General features: G+C 41.0%; 1 protein-coding gene across 14 annotated transcripts in view; it reads right to left on the bottom strand.

Annotated features, from left to right (window-relative positions):
• Positions 1–26,006, bottom strand: part of PDK3 (pyruvate dehydrogenase kinase 3) — a 123,015-nt gene that overhangs the window by 24,598 nt on the left and 72,411 nt on the right. For 6 of the 14 annotated variants that reach the window (XM_086389377.1, XM_086389382.1, XM_086389383.1 and 3 more), the window contains 3 exons: positions 25,500–25,613; positions 23,012–23,151; positions 15,840–16,542 (listed from right to left, as the gene is read on the bottom strand). In XM_086389377.1, coding sequence (XP_086245503.1) covers positions 16,512–16,542; positions 23,012–23,151; positions 25,500–25,613 — 285 coding nt within the window. In that variant the 3' untranslated portion in view covers positions 15,840–16,511. Of the gene's footprint in view, positions 1–15,839; positions 16,543–21,129; positions 21,168–23,011; positions 23,152–25,499; positions 25,614–26,006 lie in introns of those variants that run through there. The other 8 variants (XM_086389381.1, XM_086389384.1, XM_086389391.1 and 5 more) reach the window with 5 other exon arrangements.

Here is a 26,006-nt window from a genome sequence, read left to right as displayed (position 1 = left end):
ATGTCTTATCTAAAATCCCTCCAACATAATGTGGCCTTATTTAATTATCTGGGGATATGGGAATCATTCCACTTTCCTCCAGCAAAGTTCCCTCTTGTGCCCGTTTTTGTATGGCCCATGAACGAAGAAAGTTTTTGTTGTTCTTGTTTGATTCTACATCTTTATTTATAAATACTTATTTGGCTGCACTGGGTCTTAGTTGCAGCACACGGGATCTTTAGTTGTGGCATGTGGGCAAACGGCATAACAAAACTCATGCTTAAAAGTAATTAGCCTCCAATTAAAATAAATAATATAAAAAAAGAACTCAAGTAAAAACTTGAAAATAAAGAACCAATAAAATCTGAATATATCATTAAGAGCATAAACATCAGCAGGTGCTAATGGATCTTTATGTTAGGCCCTTTACTGCCATAACTTATCCTTTCAGTTCAGTCGCTCAGTCGTGTCCGACTCTTTGAGACCCCAGAGACTACAGCACACCAGGCCTCCCTGTCCATCACCAACTCCTGGAGCTTGCTCAAACTCATGTCCATCGAGTTGGTGATGCCATCCAACCACCTCATCCTCTGTCATCACCTTCTCATTCTGCCTTCAATCTTTCCCAGCATCAGGGTCTTTTCCAAGGAGTCAATTGTTTGCATCAGGTGGCCAAAGTATTGGAGTTTCAGCTTCAACATCAGTCCTTCCAATGAATATTCAGGACTGATTTCCTTTAGGATTGACTGGTTTGATCTCCTTGTAGTCCAAGGGATTCTTAAGAGTCTTATCCAACACCACAATTCAAAAGCATCAATTCTTTGGCGCTCAGCTTTCTTTATGGTCCAACTCTCACATCCACACAGGACTACTGGAAAAACCATAGCTTTGACTAGATGGACCTTTGTTAGCAAAGTAATATCTCTGCTTTTTTAATATGCTGTCTACGTTGGTCATAGCTTTTCTTCCAAGGAGCAAGTGCCTTTTAATTTCATGGCTGCAGTCACTGTCTGCAGTGATTTTGGAGCCCAAGAAAATAAAGTCTGTCACTGCTTCCATTGTTTCCCCATCTATTTGCCACGAAGTGATGGGACCAGATGCCATGATCTGCGTTTTCTGAATGTTGAGTTTTAAGCCAGCTTTTTCACTCTCTTCACTTTTACCAAGAGGTTCTTTAGCTCCTCTTCACTTTCTGCCATAAGGGTGGTGTCATCTGCATATCTGAGGTTATTGATATTTGTCCCGGCAATCTTGATTCCAGCTTGTGCTTCATCCAGCCCAGCATTTCACATGATATACTCTGCATATAAGTTAAATAAGCAGGGTGACAATATACAGCCTTGACATACTCCTTTCCCAATTTGGAAGCAGTCTGTTGTTTCATGTCCAGTTCTAACTGTTGCTTCTTGACCTGCATACAGATTTCTTAGGAGACAGGTAAGCTGGTCTGGTATTCCCATCTCCTGAAGAATTTTCCAGTTTGTTTTTATCTACATAGTCAAAGGCTTTGGCATAATCAATATAGCAGAAGTAGATGTTTTTCTGGAATTCTCTTGCTTTTTCAATGATCCAACAGATGCTGGCAATTTGATCTCTGGTTCCTCTGCCTTTTCTAAATCCAGCTTGAACATCTGGAAGTTCACAGTTCATGTACTGTTGAAGCCTGGCTTGGAGAATTTTGAGCATTACTTTGCCAGTGTGTGAGATGAGTGCAACTGTGTGGTAGTTTGAACATTCTTTGGCATTGCCTTTCTTTGGGATTGGAATGAAAACTGACCTTTTCCAGGCCTGTGGCCACTGCTGAGGTTTCCAAATTTGCTGGCCTATTGAGTGCAGCACTTTCACAGCACTTAACAGAGTGCCTGAAGAACTATGGATAGAGGTGCCATAACTTATATTCTAGAACAAAAACACCATATTGGTTGAATGTCAGCTGCAGTTGACCAGATGTGGGAAATTTAAGAAATGTTCAAAGTAGGGTTGACTTGTTTCCTGTGAGCAATTTTTACTCTCCTCACCTTCATAGTCTTTCTTGCGAGGCAGCGAAAGGCATTAATTTGGAAGGTTACTGTACTCTCTTCACAGAAGCAGAGTTCTGATGGAAGGAATAGACAGAGCTAAGATACTTGATATGTAACCTTCTATTTTAAAAGAATGAATCCATACCTGAAAGAGGGGATACTTTACCTTTTCCACAGGGACCTTTTCAACTTCTTAGACTTGCAAATAACCTTGTCACTCTAGAATTTCCAAGTTCAAAGAAAACCTGTCATCTTCTGCTATACACATACATGGATGTGACTCATTAGCAGGACATGACTCATTACATAGCTTGAGGTGATAACCAGACTTTGTCTGATAATCCTGTTCCACTGGACAGATGTTGACAAGATGCCATTCACTGGCCTGACCATATCAGTACATTGACACAACTGAGTCATCTTTTCCCCATATCTGGTACCCAGGGATTAAGGATGGAGGAAAGAAGTTGAAGAGGAGTGTGTGTTAGTTTCTTATTGCTGTAACAACTTCAATGACCTAAAACAACACAGGGGTATTATTTTACAGTTCTGGAGGTCAGAGGTCAAAAGTGTGTCTTCCTAGACTAAAATGAAGGTGTTTGCAGGGCTGCATTCCTATCTAGAAGCTCTAGGGGAGAATTCATTGTCCTTGCCTTTTCTAGCCTGCATTCCTTGGCTTGTGGCCCCCTTCCATCCTCAAAGCCAGCAATGACCAGGCCAGTCCTTCTCACATCGTATCACTTTGACACTCCTTCTGTCTCTCCCCTCTACAAAGAGCCCTTATGATTATACAGGCCCACTTGGATTATCCAGGACACTCCCCCTATTTTAAGGTCACCAACAACTTTAATTCCTTCTTGCTAGAAAACAGAATACACTCCCAGGTTCTGAGAATTGGGATGTGAACTACTGCATCCATCACTGTTGTTGAAATCATTAACATGTTTATTTTGTTTGAGCACTAGCAAATTCTGTTTGGACAAGAATGCCAGGAAAACAATAAGAGTAGCATTAGCTTAGAGTTTCTTGCACAGCAAAGCTGCTCAGTTGCCCCAAATCCAAACTGACTTTTCTCTCTTTTTAAGTATTTTCCAATTACCTGTTAAATAGAACATCCATGACCCTAGGCCTGCTCTGTGCCAGGGAAACAGGATTTGCTGCTGCCAGAATTTGAGCTATTCTCAGAGGCTGGTCTGTGGTTGGCACCTGATCAGTGGTTTTCAATCCTGTCACACCTTAGAATCTTTTAGGGAATTCAAAAGACTTCTCAGACACCCTCTGATGAATTCAAGATGGTGCACAGGACTTGGAGATTCTGATGTGGTCAGGTTGAGACCCTCTGGCCTGTAGTTAATACTTCACCTCAAGGAACAAAGTGAGTCTCGGAGATAACTGGATTCAAAGAAGTTTAAGATCAATGCCTTTTGTAGCAAAGATGAGAAGTGATGCACTGAGCAGCTGTAACAGGAAAAAGTCTAAGATATCCTTCTGTTATTTTTTTTTAATCCAAAGAGAGACAATTATGTTGATGAAAGTATCATCAGTAGGCAGGGGGCAAAGGATTCATTTTAAGACCTACATTTAAAAAGGACAAGGGCACCACCAGCCCAATGACTGGTGAAAAAGGGTACTCGATGTTAATTTTAAAAACTCAACAGCGAGTAATGGCTGCATATAGCTACACTGTCCAATATGGTCACCACGAACCCCAAGTGGCTACTAAAATGTAAACAAATACCAATTAAAAATTCAGTTCAACCACCCACATTTCAAGCGTACAGGTGGCTGCTGCTGCTAAGTCGCTTTGGTTGTGTCCAACTCTGTGCGACCCTGTAGATGGCAGCCCACCAGGCTCCCCCACCCCTGGGATTCTCCAGGCAAGAACACTGGAGTGGGTTGCCATTTCCTTCTCCAATGCATGACAGTGAAATGTGAAAGTGAAGTCACTCAGTCGAGTCTGACTCTTCAGGACCCCATGAACTGCAGCCTACCAGGCTCCTCCATCCATGGGATTTGCCAGGCAAGAGTACTGGAGTGGGGTGCCATTGTGGCCATATTGGACAGCAAAGAGAGAGAACACTCTCAACCTCACAGAGTTCTAGTGGTGGGCAGGGGTCTACAGCAACCCTTCCCAGAGGCAACCCCTCCTACGTGATGCCTTATGATTTATTCATGTCATCAAAGAGTACATCTCTGTGTTAATATGACGTGAACATCCGAAAATACCAGCAGATAATCATTTGTTAACATTCACTGTTGGAAAGAATTTTGAAATGAAGGACAGGTAAGTAGAAATGGACACTACAGTACAATGCTCTGCAGCAGTTTCATGAACCACAGACTCTTGAGTGGGGGGTCTCTTTGTAAGTTTTAAACCATACTTACCTCCTGAATTCAAAACAGGGCAGGAGTGGCTGCTACAAAAATGCTCTTCCCCAGTTGTGAATGATGTCTTAGCACAGTGACTGACTGTTGGTAAAATACAGATGGACAATTTAAAAATTCGGACTAAACTGTCACTTCCAAGAGGCAGTGGTTTGGGCAAGATACAGCACAACATGACAGGTGATCAGGAAGTGCTTCCCATTTTAGGTTTTAAAGAGAGCCCTATAACATCAGACCCAGCAAGAACCCTAGAAGCAGGCAGTCCAACTCCCTAACAGATGAAGAAACTAAAGCACAGTTAACAGCTGGCTGATAGTGGAACCAAGGCAAACACACTGATTTCCTGACGTTAACGCTCCCCAAGAATCATTCAAACCCAAGTTTCTCACCTTAAACTTTCCAGAAGTTTTGGTTTTTAGTGATGAATGCACAGGACAGCAGTTATATGGCTCTCAAATTTTAAAAAGACACCCGTTCACCAGTGAATGCATAATAAAATAGTGACACATTGGTAAAGCCCACGGAGACTGTCTCTTAGTCATTCAGTAAGGACCTAATTTCAGCCAAGTGCCCTTGGAGGCTCTGGGTTCTCTGGTGTCAATGCTGCACCAGCTGCTCAGAAGAGACCATGGAACCCACAGCTCTTTCACTGAAAATTTCAAGTTTTCTATCTTCTGCATGTTCTGTATGGCAAAAGTTTCCAACTTACCTTTTAAAAAGAATTCCCCTGGGGGATCTGTTAAAACCAAGATTTCAAGGCCTCCACCCCAGAGAATCTGGATCAGTAGAGCTGACCCAGAGCCCAGGAATCTGCATTTAACCAGCATCTCAGGTAATTCTAGCATAGGTGGTCCATGGCCAGTCAAGCCCAATTTCCCCAGGACAGCCCTGGTTTACACCTGTTGACATGGCTTTTATAGCATAATTAGTAACCGTGCTTTCTCAGTCAAAAGTGTCCTGGGTTGTGAAGGAGTCCTTGGGCCTAGAAAACAACGGTCTCAAATGCCCTTTTGCTGAATCATCTAACTTCGGGGAAAACAAAACCGAACTTTAAGTCCCGCCCTGATGTTCCAGGCCGGTTGCATCTACCTGGGACTTATCACCCTCTGCTCAGAAACCTCCCACCCACTACATCTGCCTGGGACTTATCGCCCTCTGCCCAAAACCCCCCACCCCCTGTTCAACTACAAATGCCATCTCAACTAAAGATTAGCCAAAACCTCCAGCCTGACTAACATTTCCCTTATCGCTTCCACAAACTTCCCTTTAAATATGAAGCCTCCCTGATTTCTCGCACTCAGCCTGGTCGTTAGACAGTCTCCCCTCCTTGCCTGAATAAAGGTAACCTACCTCGGTTGAGGTCATCTCTCCTTTTCTGCCTCAGCCCAAACTATACCTTACAGCTTGGCCAGTATCTTATATTGGTCCCTTTCCTCCAATCCTTGGATAGTATGAAAAATACCACTATAACATATGGTATCTTTCATAATAACGTAAGATTTACTGTTAAAACTGTTAAGCAGTTTCTTTGCCAACAGGATGCCCCCGCAACCCACCCCCCCACCCACCACCACAAAGGTCAGTTCCATGATCCCTGCCACAGAGAATCCGAAGGACCTGTTTTCCCTTTGAGTGATGGTAAGAATTTTAAGAACGCCTCTTGTCCATTCCACCAACTTGCCAAGCTGCTTGGTGCTGTTCACGTACTGAGTTTCTGACACTTGAAAGAGCAGAAAGTGGCGCTTACCGAGGGGAGTGATGAGACTTCAGACAAGAGCTCAGGAAAGGACCACACTGACACTCAGGGAGACACAACCACCACTTTATTGTTCAATGACTGTGTACAGGACTGCCCACGTGCTCCAGGACTCGTCTGGCTATGACACACACCACAGATGGCTCCCCGACTGATGGGGGCCGTTATCTGAGCCACACACTTCCCCAGTCATGTTTTTCCAACCATCACAAAAACAAAACCTCAAACCAAAGTCATTCTTCACTCGTGACAGTGTGTACCAGCCAGGCCACAGAACAGCACAGAACACAGGGGGCCGGGCTTCCCTCTAGAAACCACGAGGCAGCTTGTGAACCCTAGAAACACACGTACATTTCTCTGCAACTAAACTGACCGCTGCTCAAAGCCAAGCAGGTCAGATTTGGACTTAGGGGCACAAACATGGTAATGAACTTTCATTTTATATATACATTACTCTTCTCTTGTTAAATCAGCTCACGTTCTCAGTTTAGACATTGTTCATGAGTTAAGCAGTGATGATTAAAAAAAAATCAGCCAAGTGACTTTACATTTCAATGCAACATTAAATTTGTTCACAATAGTATATTCTACTTCACATTGACTTTTCTTTTTCGGTTCAAGCACTTCGTGAGTATTCATAACTTGTATTCTAAATCTGGGAAATATTGACATTACAAGCACTCATGTACTTTTGTAAGGATGTGAACTTAGAGCAACAGATGGCATGATGAGTATATAAACCCGAAGCAGGAATCACAACCTCAGATGACTTTAACACCAAGGAACCCTGCAGAGATTGGGGTCAGCCAGGATGCTAATCGGGTAGGGTTCACTCTCCTAAAACGTGTGTCATGCGTCTGGTACTGACTTGAGCAGCCTAGGCGTTTCAGCAGAGTGGGGCATTTGATTCCAGTGCCGCGCGGGGAGGACAGAGTAACAACAGTGACAACAGAAACAGAGGCCACCGAACTGGATTCCTCCGACCCTGAATACAGCCAACTTGCATTTTTAAAGTGCTTAAACCTTTACACCTTCTAGGTAAACCTTGCCTTGGCTGTTTACTCAGAGCCAAGTACTTAGTTTGGTCTAGTTTAAAAAAGAATCTTAAAAAAAAAAAAAAAGAATCTTAAGCACATGCACAACTTATTGGTCAAATTCACATGCCAGCACGAATAGGAATTTAAAAGAGCAAGGCATCAAAGGACTTGACATACATTTTCCCCAAGAGTTACAAAGGCAGGTAGAGAAGAAGGGAGCAGATACGGGATCGTGGCTAGCATCTATTTTAGGTTTTATACTGGTTGTGACAGCCGTCGGCACACACCAGGCTGCAAAGCCTGCCACCCAGCCTGGTTCCTTGGCAGTGGCAGGTGGTCCCGTGTTTTCAGATCCCTACAGGCTTCAGTTGTAATGACTCTAAAACATTTGTCCTAATTAAACATGGCAGACAGTGACCTCAGCAGTGTTTTAGGTAAAAGTGAAAGTGAAGTCACTCAGTTGTGTCCAACTCTTTGGGACCCCACGGACTGTAGCCTACCACGTTCCTCTGTCCACGGACTGTAGCCTACCAGGTTCCTCTGTCCATGGGATTTTCCAGGCAAGAATACTGGAGTGGGTTGCCACTTCCTTCTCCAGATCATCTTCCTGACCCAGGGATTGAACCCGGGTTTCCTGCATTGTAGGCAGACGCTTTACCGTCTGAGCCACCAGGGAAGTCCTAGGTAAAGGAAGTTTTAGGTAAAGGCACAGGCCAATTCTTAATGTAAATATAATGTCTTTAAAAATACTGACTGAGGTTTCTCATGGATATAAAAGTTCAAAGGGCAAAAGAAAATGGAATTTAGAAGAAAGCGGTGCCATGATGCATTCTCAGCAGCAATGTAACATTTTATACCCATTCTGCCTGTTTTTGCCAACTCTTCATCACTGTCCTTGTACATTAAGCATGGCTAAACGGCAAATGTCTGTGACTTCCGATCATGGCATGTATGAAGAGCCAAAACAGAACTGAATGTTAAGAGTCATTTTTTTCTCAAAAAGAATCTCAAGGTAAGACTATTTTAAAACATTAAGTAGTTCTGTTATTAATAAGCATTCCATTCTGAATGTGCCATTTTCAACCAATTTGGAATGCAGAGATAAACCGAAAGCCATTAAGCCACTTCTAAGTGCTAGGATTAGACATTTCTTTACTTGGCTAACTACAAGGCAAACACAGAGCTTATATTTTTGACATTTGTGCTGCTTTGGCCCATTTGCAAAAATTAGCAGGCCACTTGGAGGTTGTCAAAAGTTAGAATTATCTAACAGAATGTGCTTTTAAGTGAAATTTTGTTATCCCAAAAGGATTCAATTCCAGTGGGAAACAGAATCTTCAGTGAAAAGTCAAGAAGCAAAATGATCAAACAAAATCAAAATGCAGGGTTCTTCTATGAAAATCTCAGAGAAGAGCGATAAGGAGGTCTTTATACCTACTACACAAAGGACTTTTAGGTGTCCTTTTATTATGAAAAAGCACATCGAATCTGAGTGCCGATAAGGATGGAGTTCAAGTTTCTTGGGTAACCTTGTGTTCCTGAGATGACAACACGTTTCAAACTTTAGAAGTTTAGACGAGAATGATCAAATCTGAGCACACCAGGATAGACTTCCAGAGATATCCATGAGGAATCTTATCAAAGGCTATTCCCTGAGACAGGCAAGGGTAGTGAAAATGTAATTCTGAGCACACACACACACACACAAACCTTCTAAAATCAACTGGATCTCTCTCTCTCCCCCTTTAAAGCAATTGTTAAAATTAGTTGGCATATTAAAGAATGCAACTATAATTCATCACTTTGGGAAACTATAACATGAAAAAGTTAAGCAGACTTAATGGAATCCTCAAATGATGAGAACTTTTAAAGAATGCAATCGCAATTTTGTACTTTTGAAAAATGTGATGTGAAAAACAAATCCAAAATACTTCTCTATGTAAATTAAAGCTTCAGCCATGGTATTCAAAATTAAAATGATTTATATAATCTACTATACTTTTTTTTTGGTAATTAACCTTCCTGAGGCTGATTTTGTTCTTAGTGTTTGCTTAACTAAAGTGCCTAATAAAATTTCTACAGAATATATTACCCTCTTCATAGATGAATATTATTTTGAACTACAATCTGACAAAAATCTAACTACATTTAATTATGCTTGATTAATCCAAATGTCACTGAGAGATTTATAGAATAGAGAAATATTTTACAGGTTAAACTCATCCTCTTTTTCACTGCAAGCTTCCTGGATCCACTATTACCACAAACCTGCGACTCAGTTCTCTAACATTTTTTTAAAAATCCCACCAAAAAAAAAAAAAAAAATCCCACCAAAAATAACTAGACCACGGGACTCCAGACATCAAACTCTACTGCTTATCCTTTTCCAGAGATGTGCAGACTCCACCAAAGACTTAAGTCACCACTTCAAATTGGGAAGCGAGCCACCCCTGTGGAGACAGCAGTGCTGGAGGGAAAAGAATAGAGACGAGGAGTTGTCAAACACTAATATGCGTTTATTAAATGCTGCAGAGTCTTAATGTGAGATAAGAGCTGGGCTTTCTTTTAATACAGGCACTTAACTGTATCCCACTTTCGAAGGCTTTCAGTAGTGATGCCCTAAGGTGCTTTCATTTATATGCAAACACACGCCTAGCTACCCTCCCTAGGAATCAGCCGGGTAGGTTGTCAGAAGACCTCCTGAGTGTCCTCCTCAGCTCTGAGGGAGCAGGATCTCTACCGAGAGCCCCCACTCCCGCCCCAAGTAGCTACTTGCACCCCAGCTCCACTGACCCATCACCGGCATCCTGGGCAATTCAAGTCCAGGTTTTAGAGATACATGAAAAGGCATAAACAAAGGTTTCTCAAGGATTCCAGGGCCTCGATATTGCTGTCCTTTTATTTTCTTCATTTGGGGGGTGGGTGGGGGGCACGGGTTGAACACCACGGAGGCCAATTTGCAGACTTGAGAGGAAAGCCTCCTCGGCTAACCCTCTCCCCCGCCTCTCAGACCAGTTTGCCAGTGTTCCAGACAGTCTTTCCTCTTGACAAGCGGCATCACCCTCCAGAGGCTTAGAAGTGGGAGGATCTGGTTTCGGTCATGAGTTCTGAAGTTCTGCAAAAACCCATATGGGGTGTGGCTTGGCCTGCATTTCCGTTGTGAGAAGACAGCGGCCCACACCATCAGTGCAATGTGATGATCGAACCTGGCTCATGCGCCCACCATTCCCCAATGGCCAGCGAGACAAGGAAACGCCAACGGGCTCAGCCTGGACGCAAGGCAGCAGAGCCAGGCTGGGAACACGGCCTCTCCAGACGCAGAGGAACACACACAGGAGACAGGGTGTCAGGGCCCACCGATGCCACCTCGTTGAACAAACACAACCATACCATTCGTGAGGATGGAAATGCTTGCAGGGTTTTGTGTTCTCCCCCCTCACCTGGCCCTTGCTGGCCCCTTCCCGCCCTTTTCTCCCAACTCTACTAGAAACTCTCCCTGGTGAGGGTCTCATCTGACTCGCCCACCTGAATGTGGACTTGAGAGGCTGGGACTCAGCCTGCTGTCGCCACAGTGTGTGCCCAGCACTGGGCATTTCAAGTGCATGGGAGACACTAGCTATTTAAAGGGAGGAAGGAACACAGCTTTCCTTTCCATGAATCCTCCTTCCACCCCCTTCACTTCCTTCGTCCCTCACATGTGGACACATGATCCATGCCGTGCTTCACACCAAGAGGGAACCAGAGCTGAGTCCCTGAATTGAGGGGAAGGTGGTGGCCAGGGCAGAGTCAGACACACTGAGCAAGACTGTTACCCCTGTTTGTGGATCGTGTGCTTGGCTGAAGGAGGAAAGTGTGCCTAGTGGGATACGCAGTCCGCTGAGGGAAGGCAGCTTCAATTCTACAAACAGGCCAAATAAAACACTCCACCTGTGATCACCCTGTAAATGCACTTTCGAAACACCAATTTGTGTGACAGTAGGTCCCAGGCCTATGAACCATCTCACTGTACACTTGTGAATATCAGCAACCATCCTGATGAGGACTTAATGCCTTTCTATTTCTTAATGAATCACGTTTTGAGATGGGTTGCTGAAAAGACAAGACAACCTGTGTCACAGTAAAAGCTCTCATAGGAACACCTCTCTCAGTCACGCAGTTTGACTAGCAACCTGTTAGTAAAAAAAACAAAAACAGTTTAAATTTCTCTTGATAACAACTGATTATCTGCTAGTTTGAAATATTCTATCATATTTAATGAACTAATACATCTGTCAATGGCTAGTCACTTTTGAAGTTCATTAAAACGTCATCTGCCCTCTTGTTTTCAAGCCAGAAGGTACTGATCTCTCTAAATGATGGACCAGGAACTCAAGGTAAAAGCTATCTTTTTACAAAGAGTAAACAAACTTCCGGTATTGATGAAGTTATTAATGGTCCCTTCCTAGCTAGCAGCATGGCTTCCATCTGCTGACTAACATATAGCTTATGGTTGGGAAGGACATTATCGTCAAAGTCAATGTTTAAGCACCTGGACTGCTGGGAAGATGGCAGAGTAAGTCCATGTTTATATACGTGCTCCTGCCCTTCAACACACACATCCAAAAGCTGAAAAGGAAGCTGTCTACGGGGAAACTAATAAAAGCCACCACGCCATACCAAGGACTCCAGGGAAGCATCTGATAACTAAGCTAGGACTCATCAGAGAAGGCTTCTTCAATCTGTCAAGCAGTCCACAGTTGCTGGGCAGTCGCTGAGAGGGTTTCAAGGGACTTGAGCAATTATCCCTGAACTTGGAGAAACAAAGCCTGGTGGTGGTCAGGACAAGCTGAGGGCGCATTTCCCCCAAGCAAACCTAGGAGGGGAGGTTGACATCTCATGTGCCCCATCTGTGTGAAGAGCAGACCAACAGTAACGCAGGAGCTAAACACACAAACGCTGACTACAGGCGCAGACCCTCTGAACTCGAGGGGGCGACCTCTAGTGGAGACAGGGAGACTCGAGGGGACTGTTGAATGCCCAGCCCAAGGGCAGAGCATTCAACAGTGTCCATGAAGGCACTCCGGGAGGCTTTGCTTCCCCGCTCCTTCCCCCACGTCCAGAGAGCAGAATGGAAAACAAAGACCGCCTCTGCCCCCACACACCATCAGCATCCAGCCTGCCAATTTCAGGGCTCAGGTGATCAAACGTGTTTCACTTGAAAAAGGAGGAGTTCAAGGACAACTTATTCATACTCTTTTTGGCAGACAGAATTGGTCCCATGCAAAGACCAAAATAATAAGCAGAAAAAGCCATCGCAATACTTGTGCAACAATAAAAAAGCAAAACGACACAGAAGAAAAGGAATGAAAGAAGCAAAAGATAGATACACACACTCTGGAAAAAAGAATGATCTCAGAAACCACGAAAATGGTAGACCACATAGGTCAGCTTTCCAAGAAATGAAATTAAGGGTCAAAGAGGACAACACAATGAGAGAAAAAGCTGGCAGAGCTAAGCAAAAGACACAGAGAAAAAAGATAAAACTGTAGCCAAAGTGAAAGCCACACGGAGGCCAAATCGAGGCCTAGAATCAACATCACAGGAAATGGAGTCAGTGAAATGGGAGGTTAAGATTGGAGGAAAAACATCACACAGCAGGAAGAAAAGACAAGGAGACCAAAATGATCAAAGGCAAGATAAACGTGGAGGACAGAGAACAGAGAGCCAATATAGGGGCAAACTGCTGAACAAAGAGAACCAACAAAGGGTAAGAAGTGAGGGAAGGCACGAGTGTCAATGTCTGATGCTCACTGCATACCAGAAAAAGCCAACAGATAACTTGGCTCCAAGATACACTCGACTGAAGTTACTGCATGTCAAGGACAAACATGAAATCACAAGTACTAGGGCCAATGAGCAGATCATCTACAAAAAAGGAACAAAAATCCGTCTGGACTCAGCTCTCTCTGAACCACCAGACACTAGAAGACAATAGAGTGATGTCTCTAAAGAACCGAGGGAAAAAAAGACGTGATCCAAGAATCTGATAGCCAGCCAAGTTACTGTTCATAAAAGACGCCATCTGAAATGATGTGAGAACACTCAACGGAAGCTGTAATCCCGTCCACTGAAAGATAAAAGCAACGACTCTCAAATGTGGAGTCTTTGTATGAGAGGGCTGGCAATAAGCACTGACTTCATTCAAACACAGAATTAAGCCTAAATAACTCCAGTAATTACCTACAGTTAGACACTTTCAAGTTGCCTATCTTTCTAGGTAAAAGCTGCCAAATCCATTCGATGATCTCTAACTCTGCAAAATGACAATGCACCAAAGAGAACCTCTCCCAAATGAAATTCTCTGACACTAAAGAAAATTTTGGTTTCTGTCTTACCCTTGAGGGTTAATATACTCAGGAAATTTCTCAAAAGAGATCATGCTAATTACCTGGGGCAGTGCTGAGAGCACAGGCCGAGGGCCAAGAAGACCCAGCTGCTAGCTTTTGTTCTTCCCTGCCACTGTGACAATCCACTGAACTGCTCTGGAACTTATATGAAAAACTGAGATAATACCTGCATGGTTCAGCACACAGCAGCGAAAGGATCAAACGGGATGATGTACGTGAAAGTTCTTTGGAATGTGTAAGCAAGGGTATAAAACCATGTTACCTGATTGGATGGAAAGTGAAGTCGCTCAGTCGTGTCCGACTCTTTGCGACCCAATGGACTGTAGCCTACCAGGTTCCTCTGTCCACGGGATTTTCCAGGTAATAGTACTGGAGTGGATTGCCATTTCCTTCTCCAGGGGGTCTTCCCGACCCAGGGATCAAACCCAGGTCTCCCGCATTATATACAGACGCTTAACCATCTGAGCCACCAGGGAAGTCCGATTGGATGGAAAGAACTTACTATATTAAGGAGTCAAAATCAGTCATTCAGAGACAAAGAAAGGATCAGATGGCTCCCATGAATCCATCCTTAAGTCCATCCTTTCATGTCTCTCCATTTTCAAGTCATCTCTTAACACTTTTATAAAAACCAAGTTCTGTACTTTCACAGCTCCTGAACAGAATTATTTTTAATTTGAAAACAAAGATAGTTTAAGAAGAAGGATGCTGCCCACCATCCGAGGTAAATGTCTGTCCACTTCCATTCACTGACTCAGCTAATATTCATTAAGCACCTACTATGTGCCAGGCCCTGCTTCAAAAAGTAGATGCTTGAAATTGAGGAAATGACAGGGAAGTACAGGGGAATTGGGAGAACTAAACAAATTTAGCTGAAAAACGGTTAATGTCTATGTATATTACAACATGTAGAAAGATGATAAGATACCTAGAGACAAAGCACAACAAACAGAAAGGAGAAATGAATACTTGGGGTGGCTGAACTGTGTGAACGAAAGATGTTCCTGAAACTCTTCTTATGATTGCTTTGGAAGCAAAGTTAATTTCTTAATTCAGAAAACAAAGACACAATTTAAAAAAGAAAAAGAAAACAAAGACAGGAGAGGCAAGACTGTCCTGGAGTCAGACAGTTAAGCCAGAACGTACATCAGCAAAGGACTATCAATGAAGTCATTAAAACACTGAAAGACATCTTCAGTTTCAAGAAAGACCTAAAAAGAGAGGAATGTGATCCCCCTCCAGTGTATCATGCATAGACGTGTAAAGGGCTGTGGCTGGAAAGGGAGGCCAAGGAAGAGGCTGAGAGACGAGCTGACATTTATAGGAAAGCTGGGGTCTTTAAACTCGAAGGCCATTTTTTTTACGTCTTTATATCACATGGAAATAATCACATGGAACAGCCCCATTCCCAAGACACTGATTCGACCTTCAAAAAACAGGCCTTTATGCAGACCATCTCATTACTTGTATCTTGGAAGTAACGTTGGTCTTTTTCTTACCAGACTAGATTATGAGTTCCCTGATGAGAGTCTTCTAAGGATGGAAGAGATGAGGTCTTCCGAAAGACAAAGGAACCACCATGAGCTCAGGTAATGTAATGAAAGAGTATTAGCTTTGGTGGAACAAAGAGAAACAGAGTCGTCCTCCATGCGAGTGCAGTGGGTCAGAACACGGCTCCATCCAGGGGAAAAGCCCATTGAGATGGCAGCGGCGAAAAGAGGGTTAGTACTGTCATATGTCTAGAGGAGGAGGAATACTTTACCAGTGACAGCTTTTAAATCAGTGGACTCAACACTTCAACACTAGATGGAGAAACATTTATATGGATGTTAAAAGAGAGCAGAAGTCAAAGTAGATGATAAATATATGAAAAATATTAGTGAAGAGAAACACACCCTGCAGAGCTGTTTAAGTTGAGGGTTTTAAATCCAGACTCAGATAGCTTGTGTTTCTAAGGGTAAACATGACACGACGATTCTAAAGCGGGCTGAACGTTATGAAAATATAAACGATGATGACCTGGGGCATGTTCCAAATAAACCAGAAAGAACTCTTCCCTTTGATGGCCTATTTCACACCTAGTAGAGTGCATCACCACAGGGACTTAGAAAACTGCAAAGGAATATGACGTGACAAAAGGACCATATTCACTCGTAAATTGTTACATGAGCATAAAAACTTCACTTCCCACTCTTCACAAACTTGATAATGACTTGAAGGTAGTTTTTCACTTAAGATTTTTGAAACCAAGCAGCTAAGTGAAAAATCCCAAGACAACTTTTGGAACACTTTAATCAACAGAATGGAAGTATACAAATGAATTTCAAAATGAAATCAATGCACCCAAGAGGGAGATCTAACATGAGAGTATCTACAGCTCACAATGAGAATCTGGTCAGATGGAAGAAGGCCAGAGTCCAAAGCAGAGAGTGAAGAGGGATGCGTAAGAGAGAGGAAGGGCTCTGGGACCGAAATATCAAGACGTGCTCATCTGATGTCTTCAAATTCCAGACTCCCCAAGGCCACAGTTGGTGGTTTGGGACAAACATGGTATTTGGTCACAAAGAGCAGCAGTAGAGATCGGCTGTATCTGGAATGGGGAGGGAGGCAAGACATCTGGGGAGACTGTAGATAGTCTATGATAAAGAAGACGGAGGTATGAGGGCACGGGCACTAATAAGGCTCTGTGTCCCCTTACGACAGGCGCCAACCAAACCACAGCAATGTACTATGAAAAATGACTCAAGTTACTGCTTTAGTGGAAGATATGAAGTAGCTACAGGAAACTTCTGTGGAAAAGGTCCAGCTTATATGGAGAAAAATACACATTCAAGCACTGGATTATCTATAGCGCCACATTCAGAGTTGGTGGAGGAAAGGAGCTCTTTCTGGGTGACTTGCAGAAGGCCATCTTTTCTTCATGGAGAGGACTGAAGCATTCAGTTCTTTACAAAGTTCTGTTAGTCTTCATCTTGTCCCTACAAAGAAAATAATGGGGACAGCTCCAGTGAGTTTATGAGGACAACCTTCTCTATTGTAACTGAAATGTACTCAGAGCATTTAGTTACAGTGACAATTCAAAAACCCACGTCTTATCTCAGAATTATTCTCTATAGTTACTACAGAAAAAGAATTAGCATTTAATGACATATATACTCTAAAGCTGTTCTTTCCTCTCAGTGAAAAACCTGCTTAGAAATGAGGAACCACTGCCAATGGGCATGGGGTGTCTTTGGGGGCTGGTGAATATGGTCTAAAATCAGACAGTGGTGAGGAGCACACCACCCTGGGAATTTACTAAAAACCACTGAGTTGTATGCTTTCAGAGGGTGACTTTTATGATATGTGAATTATATCTCAATAAAGTTGTAATTCAAAATCTGCTTAGACCTCAACATAATAAAAGCTATATATGACAAACCCACAGCAAACATTATCCTCAATGGTGAAAAATTGAAAGCATTTCCTCTAAAGTCAGGAACAAGACAAGGGTGCCCACTTTCACCATTACTATTCAACATAGTTTTGGAAGTTTTGGCCACAGCAATCAGAGCAGAAAAAGAAATAAAAGGAATCCAAATTGGAAAAGAAGAAGTAAAACTCTCACTATTTGCAGATGACATGATCCTCTACATAGAAAACCCTAAAGATTCCACCAGAAAATTACTAGAAATAATCAAGGACTATAGTAAAGTTGCAGGATATAAAATCAACACACAGAAATCCCTTGCATTCCTATACACTAATAATGAGAAAATAGAAAGAGAAATTAAGGAAACAATTCCATTCACCATTGCAACGGAAAGAATAAAATACTTAGGAATATATCTACCTAAAGAAACTAAAGACCTATATATAGAAAACTATAAAACACTGGTGAAGAAATCAAAGAGGACACTAATAGATGGAGAAATATACCATGTTCATGGATTGGAAGAATCAATATAGTGAAAATGAGTATACTACCCAAAGCAATTTATAGATTCAACACAATCCCTATCAAACTACCAACAGTATTCTTCACAGAGCTAGAACAAATAATTTCACAATTTGTATGGAAAAACAAAAAACCTCGAATAGCCAAAGCAATCTTGAGAAAGAAGAATGGAACTGGAGGAATCAACCTACCTGACTTCAGGCTCTACTACAAAGCCACAGTTATCAAGACAGTATGGTACTGGCACAAAGACAGAAATATAGATCAATGGAATAAAATAGAAAGCCCAGAGATAAATCCACGCACATATGGACATCTTATCTTTGACAAAGGAGGCAAGAATATACAATGGATTAAAGACAATCTCTTTAACAAGTGGTGCTGGGAAATCTGGTCAACCACTTGTAAAAGAATGAAACTAGACCACTTTCTAACACCATACACAAAAATAAACTCAAAATGGATTAAAGATCTCAATGTAAGACCAGAAACTATAAAACTCCTAGAGGAGAACATAGGCAAAACACTCTCTGACATACATCACAGCAGGATCCTCTATGACCCACCTCCCAGAATATTAGAAATAAAAGCAAAAATAAACAAATGGGACCTAATTAACCTTAAAAGCTTCTGCACATCAAAGGAAACTATTAGCAAGGTGAAAAGACAGCCTTCAGAATGGGAGAAAATAATAGCAAATGAAGCAACTGACAAACAACTAATCTCAAAAATATACAAGCAACTCCTACAGCTCAACTCCAGAAAAATAAACGACCCAATCAAAAAATGGGCCAAAGAACTAAATAGACATTTCTCCAAAGAAGACATACAGATGGCTAACAAACACATGAAAAGATGCTCAACATCACTCATTATCAGAGAAATGCAAATCAAAACCACTATGAAGTACCATTTCACACCAGTCAGAATGGCTGCGATCCAAAAGTCTACAAATAATAAATGCTGGAGAGGGTGTGGAGAAAAGGGAACCCTCTTACACTGTTGGTGGGAATGCAAACTAGTACAGCCACTATGGAGAACAGTGTGGAGATACCTTAAAAAACTGGAAATAGAACTGCCTTATGATCCAGCAATCCCACTGCTGGGCATACACACTGAGGAAACGAGAAGGGAAAGAGACATGTGTACCCCAATGTTCATCGCAGCACTGTTTATAATAGCCAGGACATGGAAACAACCTAGATGTCCATCAGCAGATGAATGGATAAGAAAGCTATGGTATATATACACAATGGAGTATTACTCAGCCATTAAAAAGAATACATTTGAATCAGTTCTAATGAGGTGGATGAAACTGGAGCCTATTATACAGAGTGAAGTAAGCCAGAAGGAAAAACATAAATACAGTATACTAACGCATATATATGGAATTTAGAAAGATGGTAACAATAACCCGGTGTACGAGACAGCAAAAGAGACACTGATATATAGAACAGTCTTATGGACTCTGTGGGAGAGGGAGAGGGTGGGAAGATTTGGGAGAATGACATTGAAACATGTAAAATATCATGTAAGAAACGAGTTGCCAGTCCAGGTTCGATACACGATACTGGATGCTTGGGGCTAGTGCACTGGGACGACCCAGAGGGATCGTATGGGGAGGGAGGAGGGAGGAGGGTTCAGGATGGGGAACACATGTATACCTGTGGCAGATTCATTTTGATATTTGGCAAAACTAATACAATTATGTAAAGTTTAAAAATAAAATAAAATAATAAAAGAAATTAAATTTTCTTAGCATTTCTCGTTCACCTAATGAATTTAATATAACTACTAAATACTTCCCCAGGTTGCCACCAATTATCCTATTTCTGTTAAGTGAAAAACTTTCAGCGTCAGGGTAGCCATTTTAGAATCTTAAAAACTGCTTTCTGATAACATTTGTTTGCCTAATAAGATATCAGAAATGAAGACTCAGGGACTTCCTTGATGGTCTCAATGCAGGGGGCATGGGTTTGATCCCTAGTCAGGGAACTAAGATGATGCATGCTGCCCAGCATGATCAATAAATAAATAAATAAAATTTCCCCTAAATAATAATGTATCATCCTTTAGAAAAAAGAAATTAAGACTCATACTTAATTACAGTATACAACCTGCTAAACTATTTAAATAGGCTTTAAAACAATATTCAACTAAAACCATCTTTTTACAATCCAAATGGACCTTAATGTTCATAAAGATCATTTTCTGTGCTACCCAAATAATTCCCCCTACCAGAGCCATCACTGGAATTAACTGCTCATACTGATAACCCAATATACTACCTGACTTATACGAACTGAAAATGGAATCAAGGGAAATTGAGCCAGGTGTTTCAAGCTCATTTAGCTTGACCTTGGCCAGGGATGGTGTGTATATGTGTATACACACACCTGTGTGCACGCTCACACTCACGTGCATAAAACAAACTCCTCTAAATTTCATCATTTGAGGTGAGTGACCAATGCAACAACAGTGCACAGAGGCCCATCACAGTACTTCCAGAGGAAAAAAAGTAGCAATATAAATAACCTTTTACATCCTTCATCGGAAAAGATCAATGCTACTATAATGGTACAAAGTCACAAAGCTATATAAACTCTGCTGCTGCTAAGTTGCTTCAGTCGTGTCCGACTCTGTGCGACCCCATAGACGGCAGCCCACCAGGCTCCCCTGTCCCTGGGATTCTCCAGGCAAGAACACTGGAGTGGGTTGCCATTTCCTTCTCCAATGCATGAAAGTGAAAGGTGAAAGCGAAGTCACTCAGTCGTGTATGACTCTTAGCGACCCCATGGACTGCAGCCTACCAGGCTCCTCCGTCCATGGGATTTTCCAAGCAAGAGTACTGGAGTGGGGTGCCATTGCCTACAAATACCTGTCTGTTGCACTGTGTTAGGAATCAAGGTTTTCAGGGTAAGAGGAAATATATGCAATTAAAATAGATTAGGGAGAAATATTACAATGTTAAAAGAGAATTAAAAATCAACATGAACTTATATATCTTAAACCATGTTTTATAGGTCTGTCCAGAAAACAAGACTAGAAAAGATGTCATGTACACCTCCAGCTCCCAGATTAGGGTCTCTAATACCCATTAAAAGTAAACAGGAGTCTTAGTATGAGATCAACTTAGGACATCCTCTTGGGCCAGAAAGTAAGGAAGCTTTCAAAGACCAACAGGATTTCACCAATGGAACATAAAGGATATGGCTAGAAATAGCTTCCAATGGCCAAAGGTGTGCCAATTTTAGCATCAAAAAGATGGCCACTACATGCAGTGACAGGGTAACCTCACAGAGAAGAGAGCCAGACACAAAAACAGCATGCACTGTATGTTCCATTTATTTTAAATTCAAGAAGAGAAGAGAGTCAGATATAGTGATAGGTGATAGAGTTGGAGTAATGGTTACATGGTGGGGAGGGAAAAAGGAGAAAACTGTGACTAGGAAGTGGCCTTTTCGGGTCCTGGAGATACAGATGTAAAAATTCATCATGTTTCAAACTTTGTATCTGTACACTTTATATATATATATGTTAAATACTGACCAAAATACACCAACAAAGCAATAAAAATCTACCACATCCATAATACTACTTAAAAAAAAAAAGGAAGCCTGAAACTCACCCGTCACCATTTAAAGTGGTTTCTAACTCAGCATCCGCCTGGAAAATTTGCAATTGAAAAGAAAGATTTAAATGCCTATCCTGCCTTGCCAGGAGGAACTGTACTTCAGAAGGTACCTAAATGACCTTAGTTGATGAGGAAAAACTTGATAGGAGAATGTCAGCTAATTGTCAAAGGAAGGACACTAACAAAAAACTCATCATTTTATACACATTAACAAAATTACTGATTCAGGCCAAGTTTTTCAACTGGTCTTAATAACCCCTAAGTGATGGTTGTATGGTGGCAAAGTGACACTACGCAGATCATTTTCTGATTAAGAAGGGAAAACTAACCACACTGTGGAGGGACCAGGCAGTCACCATCTGAATTATGGGCAGTCTTAACATTACTAACACTGGATCAACCGAACTGCATGGGTCTCAGAGTGTAATTCTGCATCCATATTTATGAAATATTCTAGCAAAAAAAAAAAATGCTCCACTGAGCCTTTAGATGAACTTCCAGTTTACGGGACAGCCAGGGTTTCAAAGAAAAAAAATCAAACAAATCAAGGTGGGACATTTTGCAGGACAACTGGTATGGTCTTTCAATAACAAAAAATTGTTCTACATTAAAATCTAGAGACCTATTCAGATGTGTTATGTGGTCCTGGAATCGATTTGTCTTTGGGACAAATCAGGGGAATTTTCATGACGAAAATATAATGACACAGAAAGATGGAGACGGTTAAATGAAATAAAACTAGGCTGCGTGACAGTATGAAAAGTCTGATCTCATTTGGGAAAAGATACATATACAAATAGAAAACACCTGGAAGGACACAGATACAGCTCTAAGAATGGTAATCTCTGGATTATCAGAATACAATAGTTTCTATTTTTTTGCTTATTTATATCTTTTAACAGTGTACATATACTGCTTTTTGATTATTAAAAGATTACTTTAAATTAAACAAATAATCAGAACCCTTACTGTTGCCAGTAGAGTTGGAGCTTAAAGGTTGTCAGAAGAAAGAAAACTGGAAACCAAAGACTGGATTATTTATTGTCGTTATTACCACCAAGTAGTAAAACTCGTTATTCTGTGATTGATCATTTTCTTCATTTCTTTTATTGTGGTAAACTATATGTAAAGTTTACCCTTTGGTTAAGATGGAAAAAAATGTTTTATTAAGTGTACAGCTCAGCAGCGTTCAGTACATTCACAGTGTTGTACCACCATCCATCTCCAGAACTTTTTCATCTTTCTCCAATGAAACTTGTCCTCATTAAATGCTAAATTTGCTTTTCCCCTACTCCCCAGCCATGGCAACCACCATTCTACTTTCTTCAGGTGCCTTACATAAGTTGAAGCATACAGTATCTGTCCTTCAGGGTCTGGATTATTTCACTTACCATAAGGACTTCAAGGTTTATCTATACTGTAGCATGTCACAACTTTATTCCCTTTAAGGGCTGAATAATAATAATTGGATATGGATAAACCCACTGTTTACCTTGATTGATAATTTTAACTTTTTTATTTTTCTGGTTTCAATCCATCTACAGACTTTCTCTAAACATTCTTCTGTCAATTCTATGGATGATGACAAACTGAATTACTTCTTAAATAAGATTCGTGGCAGGATACACACCCTGCTTACTGCTTTTAATACCTCCATAGGGCAAGTACTCCCAGAATATCAGGTCCTCTACTGAAATGGCTACTCTGGTGACCCAGTTCTTGCTATCCTTCCTGTCTGGGGTGAAAAAATACTCCCATCTTTCTTTAGGGATCACTTTGCCTTTCCAATGGCAAAACCACAAAGATGTGGCTGAAAATATCAATCATCTGAGGAAAAATCAGATATTTTGTAATAGAAAGAAAAGTAGTCAATTACTGTTTTGCCTTGTATTTGGAAGCGTCCCTGGGCTCACTGCTGGGATTGCTCCAATCGTCAGCTTCAGCTGTGCTCTTGTAATGGCGCCATGCGGACTTGTTAAAAACCGGAAGTCTCTCAAATGATTCACTTGAAAGGGCCTAAGGAGAGAAACAAAAATGTATACTAAAGGTCTACAGTGTCATCTTGCTCATGTGAAATACTAACTCAAATTTTACTATTCAAAGCATCAGAAACCTTAATGTGGAGGTACACTAAAATTACATTTTAGCATTTTACTTAGACTGGACAGGATGAAATTAAAGCATTTTTTAAAGGAATAAAAACATTCACTCATGAAAAACCAGTAAACATGACGAGAACAAAAACCATTTTCGTTCAGTTAATACTGATAAAGATATCCAATCGTCTTAAACCAAACACTACTGTCCACTGGGTAAATGCTCTCCCAGAGGGCCCAGAAGAAATAAAGTTTCACAGTAGATTTATAAATATAAACTCATAAAGTGATATCAAATAGCATATCATTTCTGTGTATTGGCATCTAAGATAAACACCCCAAATAAAGGGTTATTTTATGATACAGCATATAAAACACTACACAGCTGTTAAAAGGATGAGCCAGTTCTATGTGAATTGATATGGAAGTATCTCCAAGAGATATTGGAAAGTAAAAAAGAGCAAAGTGCTAAAATACTCACTGGTGTGAAAACAATTAGATTCTCTCTCCATATGTTTATCAATACAGAATCAACTTCTAAGAGGATTCACATGAAACTGGTACCCATGGTCACCCCAGAAAAGAGAACCCAGTGGCTCTGGGCCAGTAATGGAAGACAGTTTTCCCTTTCACAGCTTTAAAATTTCATACCATGTGCCCCTATTAGATAATGAAAAAGTACTCCAAATATTCTAGAGTTTCAGTTCAGTTCAGTTGCTCAGTCATGTCCAACTCTTTGCGACCCCATGAACCGCAGCACGCCAGGCCTCCCTGTCCATCACCAACTCCCAAAGCTTGCTCAAACTCATGCCCATTGAGTCGGTGATGCTATCCAACCATCTCATCCTCTGTCGTCCCCTTCTCCTCCTGCCTTTAATCTTTCCCAGCATCAGGGTCTTTTCAAATGAGTCAGTTCTTCACATCAGGTGGCCAAAGTATTGGAGTTTCAGCTTCAGCATCAGTCCTTCCGCTGAATATTCAGGACTGCTCTCCTTTAGGATGGACTGGTTGGATCTCCTTGCAGTCCAAGGGACTCTCAAGAGTCTTCTCCAACACCACAGTTCAAAAGCATCACTTCTTTGGCACTCAGCTTTCTTTACAGTCCAACTCTCACATCCATACATGACTAATGGAAAAACCATAGCCTTGACTAGACGGACCTTTGTTGGTAAAGTAACGTCTCTGCTTTTTAATATGCTGTCTAGGTTGGTCATAACTTTCCTTCCAAGGAGTAAGCATCTTTTAATTTCATGGCTGCAATCACCATCTGCAGTGATTTTGGAGCCCAAAAAAATAAAGTCTGACACTGTTTCCATTGTTTCCCCATCTATTTGCCATGAAGTGATGGGACTGGATGCCATGATCTTCATTTTCTGAATGTTGAGCTTTAAGCCAACTTTTTCACTCTCCTCTTTCATTTTCATCAAGAGGCTCTTTACTTCTTCTTCACCTTCTGCCATAATGGTGGTATCATCTGCATATCTGAGTTTATTGATATTTCTCCCAGCAATCTTGATTCCAGCTTGTGCTTCCTCCAGCTCGGCATTTCTCATGATATACTCTGCATATAAGTTAAATAAGCAGGGTGACAATATACAGCCTTGATGTACTCCTTTCCCTATTTGGAACCAGTCTGTTATTCCATGTCCAATTCTAACTGTCGCTTCCTGACCTGCATACAGATTTCTCAAGAAATTTCTCAAACAGATCAGGTGGTCTGGTATTCCCATCTCTTTCAGAATTTTCCACAGTTTGTTGTGATATTCTAGAGTTTAGAAGTAAATAAAAGTTTGGTATCACCACTGAATGAGAAAACTTGTATTACAGAGAACTTTGTTATCTGATCAGACTTTTAGGTAAACATATTATAAGCACTGAAATCTTGCAACTTTAAGCCAGCAAGTCTCTAAAATAAAAGACTTCAGTTTATGAAAATCTGTCTTTTAAATGAGTCCTTTTAATGGATATGCAAATTTTTTAAAAATCACAACTTAGAATTAAGGTTTTTAAAAATCAGTATTAAATTTTCATATCTCCATATTTCCTATTTGCTCTGAGCATAAAATCAAGGGTCATAACTTGGTTTTCACATAAAAGTGAAGTAAATCCTAGTTGAATATAAGAATTCATATATATATATTAAATCATATATATGATTATTCATATATAATATGAGATGATGATACAGTGCTAATCTGCTTTAGTTATTAGAACTTACAGCTTTAAAAAGTAAAGATGCTTTCCTGTAACAGAAATGAAATGCAGTACCTTTAAATAAATGACAGCATCAGTACCCACACCTTCCATAGAATAGAGCTTTAGATCTCCTTGAAAATATCTAGCATACAGACGAGAAATTGGCAAGCCATAACCAAATCCAGCCTATTGAGAAAAGAAAATTAATATACTGAGAAAGGCACAAAATGCTAACACGTTGAGTCTGAGAACCATCTGAAAGATTAGAACTAATTCTTGATTCATATTTAAAGCAAATACATTGACCCAACCCATACTATGATGTACATACATGGCATCTATGGCAAATAATCTATTTTCATCCTCCAAAAATATTTCTCACGTGTTTGGAAAAGAATAGAAACACTCCTATTTTGACTAATGCTTTTTTTAAATATCACAAATAATGCTTTTAATTATTTAGCTTCTTATAGTACTCACATAACAGAAACTGACAAACCCATGTTGTTGTTATTTAGTCACTAAGTCACATGTAACTCTCTTGCAATCCCATGGACTATAGCCCATCAGGCTCCTCTG

The sequence above is a fragment of the Bos grunniens genome, chromosome X (assembly GCF_055505025.1).
Source record: "Bos grunniens cultivar Pamir isolate PY7600 chromosome X, Bosgru_T2T1.0, whole genome shotgun sequence".
Lineage (NCBI taxonomy): Eukaryota > Metazoa > Chordata > Mammalia > Artiodactyla > Bovidae > Bos > Bos grunniens.
The sequence above is the reverse complement of the archived record's forward strand: the minus strand, read 5'-3'. Positions and strand labels throughout refer to the sequence as shown.